The 12,294-nt window shown below is 49.7% G+C and overlaps 1 protein-coding gene and 1 pseudogene across 2 annotated transcripts in view; one reads left to right on the top strand and one right to left on the bottom strand.

Moving 5' to 3' along the window:
• Positions 1-12,294, bottom strand: part of Tmem120b (transmembrane protein 120B) — a 41,467-nt gene that overhangs the window by 4,915 nt on the left and 24,258 nt on the right. For both annotated transcript variants that reach the window (XR_003836682.1, XM_021162847.1), the window contains exons 4-6: positions 11,488-11,547; positions 10,823-10,918; positions 8,499-8,588 (exon numbers count right to left, since the gene is read on the bottom strand). Coding sequence is in view for 1 of the 2 variants with exons in the window: in XM_021162847.1 (XP_021018506.1) it covers positions 8,499-8,588; positions 10,823-10,918; positions 11,488-11,547 (246 nt within the window). In the remaining variant the exon portion in view is untranslated. The remainder of the gene's footprint in view (positions 1-8,498; positions 8,589-10,822; positions 10,919-11,487; positions 11,548-12,294) is intronic.
• LOC110294093 lies at positions 4,749-5,474 on the top strand (annotated as a pseudogene).

The raw sequence follows: 12,294 nt of genomic DNA, 5'->3' as shown, positions 1-12,294 counted from the left end.
TGTGTGTGTGTGTGTGTGTGTGTGTGTGTGTTAGCTAGAAAAGGGTATTGGATTCTGAGGAACTAGAGTCACAGACAGTTGTGAACTTCTGTGTGGGTGCTGGGAGTTGAATCCAGGTCCTCTGAAAGAAGGTAGTGCTCTTATCTGCGGAGTAGCCTCTCCAGCCCTGGCTTCATTTTCTTTATGGTGTTTATTATGTGCGATTGTTTCTCATCTGTCATCTGAGCCTCTTTCCTATACAGTTAGATGCCCCAGAGGAGCAGGGGGGGAAGGGTGTGTCTGTGTTGCTCACCTGTGGCAGTGGAAACAGAGCAGCTGCTTAGTGAATGTGTAATCAACACACATGTGTGTGCACGCACACAGTCACAAGTCCAGCGTTAGCCCATACAGGCACAGATATGACACTACAGTGGCGTCCCCCATATATACCAAGTTTATCTGCTAACCTGTCAAAGATCCAGGCCTGGCTCTGCATGCAGTTAAAAGTTGTAGGGAATCTTACTGTGAGAAACTGGGGCTCCTTCAGCTTGGGGTTCCTGAACCTAGCTGCTATATCCACCTCAGCCTCAGAGCCAGCCCAGAAAAAAGGAGCTGGGTCCTCAAACTTCCAGTGCTTCAGGCCTCCAGCTCGCCTCTGGGAATTGCTCTCCACCACTGTAGCAACCTGCTTTGCCAAAAGCACCCGGGAGCTGTAAGCTCCTTAGAGACCTGGCCATGGGAACCCTCTTCAGAGAGGATTAAGGAGATGGATCCAAGGTGCTATCTCTCCAATCCCAGCACTCAGGAGGCAGAGGCAGGCTGATCTCTCTGAGTTCAAGACCAGCCTGGGTCCATACAATAAGACCCTGTCTCCAAAAAAGAAAAAGAATAAAAAAAAAAAAAGCCAAGGGAAACCTTAAGAACCTGCCATTGGGGGAAGGAGTGGGCGCTAAGACTTTCTTCTCAACAGGAAGAAGAATCGACCACGTGCAGCTGACGTGGCTCTATGTTGCCACCACTCCTGACAGCAGGTAAACACCATGAACGAAACAATGTCTGAGACCTGTGGCTGTTGAGAGAAGTAGCCCAAGGCCAGGCATGGCAACACACGCCTGTAATCCCAACACACAAAGGTTAAGACTTGAGGATATTAAATTCAAGGCCAGTCTGGACAATATATCAAGACCCTGTCTCAAATGTAAAGAAAGGAGCTGGAGAGAGAGCTCAGGGGTAAAGAGGACTTGCTGCTCTTCTAAGGGGCCCAAGTTCAGCTCCTAGGATCCACATTAGGTGTCAATTCGGTGTCTCACAGCCGCCTATAATCCAAGCTCTGGCCGATCCAACACCTTTGGCCTCCATAGCACCCACTTACGGATGGCTCTATACTCCTACACAGGAATGTCACATGTCACAGAGGGGGTCAGGGTAAGCCATGTGCCTCTTTGTCCCCAGCAGTCCTAATGTACCTTCAGCCTTTCAGATTCTAAAGGACTCTGGCCCCAGTTTCTTAACAGTCAAGGCAATTTGCCAGATTTCAGACTTTCCACTTAAGGAGCAACCAAGAGGTCTCGCTGCAACCTCCCGAGAGCTTTGCAAGGCTGTGCCACACTCCTCAGATCTTGGCTGCCCTGAGGCCCCCTTTGTCCTACTCCTGCTAAAGGTCCCCTGAGAGACTCTCTCCTGGTGTGGGAGCAGCTTGGGCTGGATGCAGACCCCGGGCAACAAGCCTGACTGAGCAGGGGCTTTTAATTTCACAGCTCGCTGTGCCCAGAGCCCGGCTCTGACAGATGCCACCAATAAACGGCTGGGCAACAACGGGTAGAACTAGAGATCCACCTTCCTCCCCAGCTTCGCATTCATGAGCACCATCCTCTCCATAGCCCAAGGCTCTGGGCCGGTTCTCTGCATATGTGTTTATGTAACAGTTTTCATTGTAACAGAATTTAGATACTATACGATTCACTGGGTTTAAGTGTTTCCTCCGGGCTGGCAAACCAGCACTAGAATCAATTGTAGACCTTTGTTTCACCTCTACTAGACCTGGATCACTTGGGTGTCACTTTCTAGACCTGTTTGCTATGAAAATGCAGCTTGCAAGGGCATTGTGGGCTCAGGGAAGAGCAGGTACACTTGCGTCTGGAATGTCGGGACAGACAGTACTGGTTGCTGGGCTGTGCGGGGGAGAGCCCACCGCTTCTCCCTGCAGGACACGTTAGCCTGCATTATAAGCAGAGGGTGTACCAGGCGCACTGCTTAGCACCAGGTCGCCTCTGGCTTTTTGCTTTGGATTTTCAGGAGAGCCAGTGGGATGACTTCTGCGGGAAATGTTTGTTCTAAGTCTAGCCCCTAAAACAAAACAAAACAAAAACGAGGGGTGGGGGAGACAAAAAAAAAAAAAACACCAAAAAACAGTGGGAGCCAGGACCATGGCTGGTTCCTTGCAGGCATTCTGACCCAGAGGGGAGGGCTCATTTGCCACCTGTCAATCATCAGCCATTCTGGCTCCCAGGCCTCTGCTTTTTTTTTTTTTTAATTTTTTTTTTAAGATTTATTTATTTATTATATGTAAGTACACTGTAGCTGTCTTCAGACACTCCAGAAGAGGGTGCCAGATCTCGTTACGGATGGTTGTGAGCCACCATGTGGTTGCTGGGATTTGAACTCTGGACCTTTGGAAGAGCAGTCGGGTGCTCTTACCCACTGAGCCATCTCACCAGCCCGGCCTCTGATTTCTTATGGGGCAGCACTTCAACCAGTCAGGGGTTTGAATGGAGAGGAGGAATCTATCTGGACACACAGTTCAGAGCCAGCCCACCACAGTGATTGGCTCAGAAGTCAGCAAGCGACTCAAGCCTAGCCAATCAGAAGTCGGTGTCAAGACTCACCCTGGCTCTGTGGGAATGACAGGGAGATTTCCTGCTCCAATAGCCAGTGGGGCTACTGACATTGCTAGAGCCCCTCTTGCCTCCTTAACCTTCCCAGATAAAGAGCAGTAAACACCCTTCAGATTTAGTCCCTGTTATGTGGGTTTCTGACATTTGCAAAATGAAAGGGAAGGTGGCTGTTTACTAAGCTAATGAGTCACACCAGCTGGGGAAGGTATCAGACTCACACTATATCTCAAAGTAGGACAGTCCCCACCCTCACCCCGACCTGCTTTCCATGACCCCTAGGTACAAAGCAGGAACACGGACAGAGTTTTAGGTTCATGCTTCAAGGAGCCCATCACAGGAGGCCCATGTGGTTCAGGTCTGCTGTTCCAGGACACCTAGGTATCCCCCGCAAAGACCTCTCAGCACTGAAGGGCCCAGAATTCATTCATCTCAGCAAGGCTTATGGAAGGCTTACTGGGTACCAGCCCTGCACAGGCCCTGTGGTGCTTAAGGGGTGGAAGACAGACCAGAGGGATGGCTCAGTGGGAGGGGACCTGCCACCAAGCCTGACAACCTGAATTCAATCACCAGAGCCTTCATGGGGGACTCCCAAGGGCTGCCCTGTACTTCCCACATACACATGGTGGCATGTGCATACCCACAGACTCACAGACCATTAAATAAAGTAAATTTAAAAAAAATGAAGACCCAACTGCATATGCACACCCACCCATATACAGACAATAACCAAATGTAAAAAATAAGATGTATGTAGCTGCAAATGCATGCCTACATATACCTATAAGAAAATAAATATAAAAATTAAGATGAACATGGCTGCATATGCATTTCCCACATACACACAAATAATACATAAGTAGACGATAAAATTAATGTAAAAAAATTAAGATGAATAGAGTTGCCCACCTGCCTTGCTCCGCCTCCCCACAGACTGGCCACAGTTCCTGTCAATCATTCTAGAAGCTAGGGCGCACTGGGTCTATTCCAGGTTCTCCTTCCCTGGGGCTTGAATTCTAGTTCCACTACTGTATAGAATTGTGTAGGAAAACTGCATTTTAAAAAGTTTGTGCCGGGGCAGTGGTGGCGCACACCTTTATAATCCCAGCACTTGGGAGGCAGAGGCAGGTGGATTTCTGAGTTCGAGGCCAGCCTGGTCTACAGAGTGAGTTCCAGGAAAGCCAGGGCTACACAGAGAAACCCTGTCTTAAAAACAAAACAAAACAAAAAACAAAATAAACCAAACACCCCCCCCCCCCAAAATGAAAAGTCTGTGAGTGATCTCTAGAGATAAAGAGTGACTTATCTCAAAATCTCTAACCCAGCGGCGTCTGGAGCCGAGGGGACATGGGGGCAAGGGCAGTGCAGACCCACAGACACAGCAAAAGCAATCATCCCTGTCCCAAGGAACCCAGAAAAGCTCCTGCTAAACTGAAGTAAGTGAGGTGTGGTCTGGAACTCCACCCAGCTGACACCTTAGTGCCCCCGGGTGAGCCTCATCATTCCAGGGGACCCTCTCTTGTAATTCTGTCCCTTTCTCTCCGGTAATGGCTGGTCCACAGCTAAACCTACTAAAGCAAACACAAAAACAAACTAACTACTACCAACATGCTCTCAGTAGTCCTTCGTTATTTGTCTCTCTGTATATCTATGTCTATATATCCATCCATCCACCCATGTGTGCACATGCGTGCATTTGCCCAAGTGCCGAATTCCCTGGAACTAGAGTTACGGGCAGTTGTGAGCTGCCTGATGTGAGTGCTGGAATCCAACTCCAGGTCTCTGCAAGAATAATCCACGCTCTTAACCACTGAGCCATCATCTCTCCCATGGCTCCCCCACCCGCCCCCCATACTCTGAATGTGTTCAACAGAAATAATGAGACTGACAGCAAGCCCCCGGGGACAGGAGGTAACCAGAAAGTCAAAGAAGAAGGGGAGGGAGAAGAGAAGATGGAACTTGGTGTGGTGGCACATGAATTTCATCCCAACATTTAGAAGCCAGAAGAAAGGGGATCTCTGTGAGTTCAAGGCCAGCCTGGTCTATGTAGCTAGTTCCAGGCCAACCAGGGCTACAAAGTGAGACCCTGTTTCAACAACTATCAAAAAAAAAAAAAAAAAAAAAAAAAAGGCAGGAGGAAGACAGTTGCCAGACATGGTGGTACACATCTGTAACCTCAGCAACTGAGGGGGCTAAAGCAGGGAGAACCCAGTCTGGCAGTCTGGATGACAGTGAAGACTCGGTCTTAAAAGAAAAAGAGCTTCCTGTTCCGGCCACCATCGGAGAGCAGCAGCTACCCCATGGCTGTGGGCCTCACTCAACAAGGGCCACAAGGTGATGAAAAACGTCAGCAAGCCGAGACACAGCCGGTGCCGCGGGCACCTCACCAAGCACACCAAGTTCGTGCCGGACATGATCCAGGAGGTGTGCGGCTTCGCGCCCTGTGAGCGGGGAGCCATGGAGTTGCTCAAAGTGTCCAAGAACAAGCGCACACTCAAGTTCATCAAGAAGAGGGTGGGCACGCACATCCTTGCCAAAAGAAAGTGGGAGGAGCTGAGCAAAGTGCTGACAGCCATGAGGAAGGCAGCGGCCAAGAAGGATTAATGAACCCTCCCCCAATAAAAGATGGTTCCTAAAAAAAAAAGGAAACAAACAAATAAAATGGGAGTGGGGGTGAGATGTGAAGGACTCATTCATGGCCCAGGTTGTACGTGGAGATGGCTTCGTTGGCACAGACAGACAGACAGGACAAGGGATGAGGATTGCTTGAGAGACACTGACTTCATCCACCTGCTACAGGCTATGTCCCTAAGCACTGCTGTGCCCCTGGTGGGACAGCAGATCTGGTCCTTACCTCTTGGCTCAGTGTTCAGGGTGAGAACACGCAGGGCAAGAAGCTGCCGCAAGAGACAACCCAGGTGTCACATGGCTTTGGAGGGTGGTTGGCAGATGATGTCCCAGGTTCCCAGTTTTGGGCGTTGGGAAGGGGTGACTTTAGTTGTCCCAGAACTAGCTCTGTAGACCAGGCTGGCCTCGAACTCAGAGATCCGCCTGCCTCTGCCTCCCGAGTGCTGGGATTTAAGGCGTGCGCCACCAGGCCCAGTGGAAGGGCTCAGCTCTAACTCTTACTCTTGCCTCTCTCTCTTGCCCTCTTGCTCCCCCTCTCTCTGCATTCCCTTCCCCCTCTCCACATGGCCATGGCCAGCCTCTACTTCTCTACTCTCCCTCTCTCTGCCTTTCTCAGCATCTACTACCCTTCTAGCTCCCCTTCCATAATCTCAGGCTCGCCCTGAAAAAGTGGGGTAAGGTTTCACTCAGCAGGACTCTCCACCATGACAATAAGTGCCTTAAAACAAACTAAACAAAAAACCAACCAACCAACCAACCCTCAGCTCCAGGCTGATCCTCAGTGGTCTTTAGGAGAGTGGGGCCAACAGGATGGCCTCAGGGACAGGGCACTTGCCTCCAGGCCTAACCAACCTAAGCTTAGTTCCCAGGAAAGAAGTGAGAGCCACAAGCTATTCTTAGCCCTCCACGCTGGCCCTGCCTGAGGTAAAGGAGTAATTTTTAAATGGAAGTAGGGAAGGAAATAGGAAGTTAAGGGACTTTTAGAAAACAGGTCCTATGGTGGCAAGTTGTGGATTTTGTTTTTTCTTTTTTGAGACAGGATCTCACTATGTGTAGCCCTGGCAGACCTGAAATTCACAAGAGATCCACCTGCCTCTGCCTCCGCAGTGCTGGGAGTAAAGGTGTGTACTACTGCTCTTAGCATATTAAGGATCTTTTAAAAATATCTTATGTGTATTTATCTATCATAGGTGAGAATGTGTGGAGGGCAGGGAAAAACAAAAAACCTTTATGGCTTTATGGTTGGTTTTCTCCTGCTACTTTGTGAGTCCCAGGAACAGGTCAGGTGGTCAGGCTTGTGATAAGAGCCTTTGCCCACCACAATCGTGCCAGCTGTAGATGTTGGGAACCAAACATGGGTCGTCCTCTGCAGGAGTAGAAAATGCTCCTAACTGCTGGGCCATCTCTCCAGTCCCCAAGTCATGGATCCTGACTGGATTCCAGGACTCTGAGACAGGCAGAGCTGATAGAAGATGAAGGTAGCTTCCTGAATTCAGGACCATTGGGGATCTCCTTATGCCTAGATTCAGACACTGACAATGAGACACGGTGACTCTCCCAAAGGACAATGAAACAGTCCAGAGAGGGACCATGGCCTGTCTGGTGTTCCAGAGCTGCTCAGAGACACCCTGGGATCCCCTGGGAAACTACAAGGCAGGGTTTCCATAAGACCCTCATCTCTTGTGCAAGACATTCAGCTCCTTTCACCAAAGTCCATTCATCCCGACAGTAACAGTGTTCCTCTGGGGCCCCACCCCACTCCCGACACTTGCATCTGTGTTGCTGATGGATCTAGAAGGTGAGGCCATTATCAAAGACCTCCAAGCCTCAGACCCATGAGGAAATGGCAAATCCATCCTGGGCTAGGCTCAGAGAAATTGCAAAGCCTTCTTTCCTAGTCCAACTACAAAAGATGATAGTATATGCAAGAAATATCTATTGTAGCTTTCTCCCCTCCCGACACCTCCAGCCTGGGCATGGGCATTTACAGATTGAAGACTGTGTCGTCCCGTGTCCCCCCCCCCCCGCCCCCCGCAGACACTGTTCCTCTTGAGATCAGCTAAACCTGTCTCCTTGGTCCAGCTGTATGCAATAACCACATATCTGTGTTCAACTCTATGTTAAAACACACTGAGCAGGGCTGGTGAGATGGCTCAGTGGGTAAGAGCACCCGACTGCTCTTCCGAAGGTCCAGAGTTCAAATCCCAGCAACCACATGGTGGCTCACAACCATCCGTAACGAGATCTGGTGCCCTCTTCTGGAGTGTCTGAAGACAGCTACAGTGTACTTACATATAATAAATAAATAAATCTAAAAAAAAACAAAAACAAAAAAAAAAACCACTGAGCTTCTGGGGTGCTACAGGTTCTCCATCAGAGAGCCCTGTCCACCTGAACCCAGTTGTTTCTGCTTGTCTATGTGTCTGTCTGTCTGTCCATGTGACTGTCTTTGTCTATTCTTCATTCCCTCAGCATCCCATTCAGTTCCCTGGAACTGTGATAACTGTGGCACTCGAGCCTGGCCAATCACAGCCTTCCATTCTCTGGCAACAAGGACTGGTTCAGAGACAGGGATGCGGTCCAGCCAGTGCCTGCTCCCGGCCAATGGAGCAACGGTGGTAAGACTCTTGGCAGAAAGAAAACATACCCTGTTTGCTAGGAGTGATGGCATAAGCCCAGGGCTATTGGATCACCTTATATAGAGCCCAAGAATAGACAGTACTGAGTGGAAGGGTGAAGGATGAGAGAGTGTCTGAGACCTTGAAAGCACCTGAGATCAGTCCCAGTGAACCTCCTGTATTTTTATGAGATGACAGATTTCTAACAGTAAATCAGCCTGACTTGGAGTTTCTGTCACTTGTCACCAAGAGACTGACCATAAAGTGGACGTTATTATGACCACGGTATCAGGCATGGTCTCTTCCACCCTGGATGTCAGCATCCCTGGTTCCCTGTTCCTCCAACCGACTGTCCGTCCCCACAGGCCACGCCTCTAGTTACCTGGAACCATTGCTGATGAGGATGCTCTCTCGAATGGTCAAGGTGCAGTAATACCACACGAGCAGGAAGTTGAAGACTTCATCGGTCACCCTGGTTGGAAGAAACGTCCCCCAGGGAACAGTCTGAGCTCTCCACTCACTGAGAGGACAGCCAGGACCAGACCTGCCCAGTGTTCGCATCAGTTTACAACAAGGGTGTTTCCCTTGCCTGTGCCCGGACCCTAGGCCATCTCTACCTGGCCCCATCTACATCCCAAGACCTAGCAGAGGCTCCTTCCCTAGCCCTCCAGCCCACACGGCAACCGGAGTGCAACAGGTCTAAGCTGTACAACACCAGTGATTGAGGAAAGCGATGAGAGGCTTGGAAGAGCGTTCTTGGAACTCAGAGCCAGCAAGGTCCAACAACATCCTGACCTCTCACTTCAGTCTCCAGAGTGGCGACAGACCATGTTGCTGTTATGTTCTCTAGTTGGCAAAACCTCACTAGAGAGATCTTAGGAGACTCGTGGATAAGCAGAGGGGAGAGAAATAGGAAAATGCCCAGGCTCTAGGGTGAAGTTCAAACACTGGATCAGAACACGATATACCACAGGTTGCCCTGGGAGGAACCCAGAGGCCTCAGTGTAAGGGCCTGTGACGGCACCCCAAGATGCCAACTCTCTTCAGGAGGGGCAGAGGAGCAGGCATTGCTGGTGTGCACAGCCTTTGCCCTCGGGAGCAAGAGCCAGGTAGTGGCAGCAGGCAGGCATGGACTAAGAGCCTGCAAGGACCTTTGTTGGGAAATTCAAGTAGCCGGGACAGCAGCTGGACTCTCTCGGCAAAGTTCACGGCAGGAAATAAACCCTTGATATTTAGGCCAAATGCCTAAACCATACTTGGCTGCCTCCCCGCTTACAGCAGAAAACCCAAGCAGAGAAGGGAATGGACCAGACCCTCCTGGTGGTATATGGTTCCTTCCTTCACCCTCAGCTCAGCACTGTCTGCTCTCCCTCTCTCTCTGTTCTGTCAGTGATGGGCAGACACTGGAAACTATCACATAGTGAATGGCTATAACCCCATGAGGTGCGGCTTCTTGCCACTGCCTGACAAATGGAGAGGTTGGGGACCCCATAGGGATCTGCCCACAGATACAACCATCCTGCCTCAAGGCCAGGATGTAAGTCCAGATAGCCTAGGCTCGCTCTTCTTGTTTTTCGAGCATCAATCTTTCTATGTATCAACTGTCTTATATATCCCAAGCTGGCCTCCAATTCTCCCACAGTCAATGATGACCTTGAACTTCCGATCCTCCTGCCTCCACTCTCTGAGAGGTGGGACTACAGGGGTGTACCGCCACACCTGGTTTATTCAGTGCCAAAGACTGAACCAAGGCCTGCTTGCATACAAGCAAGCACCCTACCAACAAACAGGGTTACATCCTCAGCCCTACTGATTTATTTATTTTGTAACTGAGATATAATTCACACACCATAAAAAATTCCCTTTTAGAGGTAGGAGGATTTCTGAGTTCGAGGCCAGCCTGGTCTACAGAGTGAGTTCCAGGACAACCAGGGCTACACAGAGAAACCCTGTCTCGAAAAACAAAACAAAACAATTCCCTTTTAAAGTATATCATTTGAAGGCTGGGTAGCACAGGCCTTTAATTCCAGTACTTAATCACTGTGAATTCTGGGTCACTTGGTCTACAGTGTGAGTTCCAGACCAGCCAGGGCTACACAGAGACCCTCTATCAAAGCAAGCAATGAATCAATATTTAAAAAGCATGTAGTTTGGTATCTCTTATTCATTCTGTAATACTGCTGACTAATTACAGAGAATTCCAGCATTCTCAAAAATAAAATAAAATAAAATAAAATACTATAAAATACTGGTGCCCTTGAATTGCTATTCCCCATTCCTGCGTCCCCTGGCAAGTTCTGCCCCACTATGTGTCTCTCTGAACCGCTCACTCTGGACATTTCGTACCAATGCACATGTATAATACATGTGCCTGTGTCCCTGTGTTCTTTCACTTAGCATGATGCTGTCAAAGCTCATCCATGCTGTGGCATGTCAGTGCTGTGCTCCACGCTGAGGCTGTGTCACATCCCACAAACCACACTAGACTCCGCCCACTACTCCATCATGAGGCCCTGCCAGGCAGCAGCTATTCCATAAGGCTTGCTATATGGATACAGGGTGGGCAGGGATGCTGTTTCCTGGCAGAACTGCTCCCTCCCCAGCCTACAGCAGCTCCGGGTTAGGGAAACAGAAGACTGCCTCCCTGAGGACCCCCCTCCTCGTGCCCTCGTGCCTTCCCTCACACACACCACTGCGCCCCATTACCTGTAATGAAGGACAAATCGACACGCCACAGCACCCAGAAGAAGGATTATGGTCAGGTAGAGCTTAAACTTCTCATACTCATCCTTGTAAGCAAACCTGCCATGACAGACACCCCAGAGGTGGTCTCAGATCGCTGCCATCCCGCTGGGCACCGCCAGCCCCTAGCCCTGCCTCTGATGCCATATCCTGTCCATTGATCTGCAGGGGAACCTGGCCTTCAACCGGTGATGTCTAGTGAGGGAAAGGGGACCGACTACAAAAGGGCCCTGTCCCTGGGCTTTGAGGCCGTGTTGGGGACGGACAAGGGTCACAGACAAGTTTTCTTTACCCTTACCTAAAGATTACAGCAAAAACTAGGGCTAAGGGCAGCTGGAAATGTCACCTAGATTTGGTTGGACAGGGCTCTGTTCCTCAGGACAAACGCTGGGATAAGATTTAGGATAGAGTCAATGTCGCTCTCATGGAAAAGAGCACGGTCCTATCCACAAACAGACTGACTCTGTGAAAGTAAGAAAGGAGAGGTTTCCCCAAGGGCTCCCCCACTGAGGTGGGCAGGGTCAGAAAGCCAGAGAGTCTCGACTGCTAACAAGTTCTGATCCATGCAGAAACCCCAGCTTCAAACCTTATCCCCGAGTAAGAGTCAGTCGGGATCCGGGCACACTCACTTGGCCTGATTGCTGAGGAGGGTCACGTTCACGTTGCCAAGAACCAGATTCAAGTAGAGCCTGGAAGGAAAGACCTGTGAGGGCACAACCAACACTTTTCACGCTTAGTGAATGCTCGCTGAGCATCTCACAGCAAAAACACAAAAACAAAAACAAAAACAAAAACAGGAGGCTAAGCGGGTGGTCAAGTGGGCCCCACAACAGCTGACAACAGCGGTTAGCTATGGACGAAGCATGGTAACTACATACAAGACAGTATGCCCATCTGTCTCCCCCACTGAAGCTACCTAACAGGCCTCATCTCCCAGCCTCCTTTGCAGCTAGATGTAAGCGTGTCAGTAACCGGTAGCCCAAGGATGACTAACCTACAGCTAAAGAGTCAAGGACAATTATTCAACATCCAAGTCTATTCTCATGAGCGCACTCACTCTCTCTCTCTCTCTCTCTCTCTCTCTCTCTCTCTCTCTCACACACACACACACACACACACACACACACACACACACAAACAATCTAACCCAATGAAAACCCACCCTAGGTTTTTAAATCCTCAAGACCACAGAGGAACCAGTTTTTTTTTTTTTTTTTTTCCTGTTAGAATGGGTAGGCAGGTAGAAGTAAGCCTAGCAAGCTGGGCGTGGGGGTGAGGGTGGGTGACAGCTTATAGAAAAAGCCTGCCCATGAATAGAATAAATGTACACAATGGAAAAGACAGTTAAAAAGAAAGCTCAGAGAGAGGCGGGATCTAACAGCATCTAAGTGGTTGGATCTATCCATACCTGGTCCATATTTGTACTAATTCCTAGC

This window comes from Mus caroli, chromosome 5, assembly GCF_900094665.2.
Source record: "Mus caroli chromosome 5, CAROLI_EIJ_v1.1, whole genome shotgun sequence".
Lineage (NCBI taxonomy): Eukaryota > Metazoa > Chordata > Mammalia > Rodentia > Muridae > Mus > Mus caroli.
The sequence above is the reverse complement of the archived record's forward strand: the minus strand, read 5'-3'. Positions and strand labels throughout refer to the sequence as shown.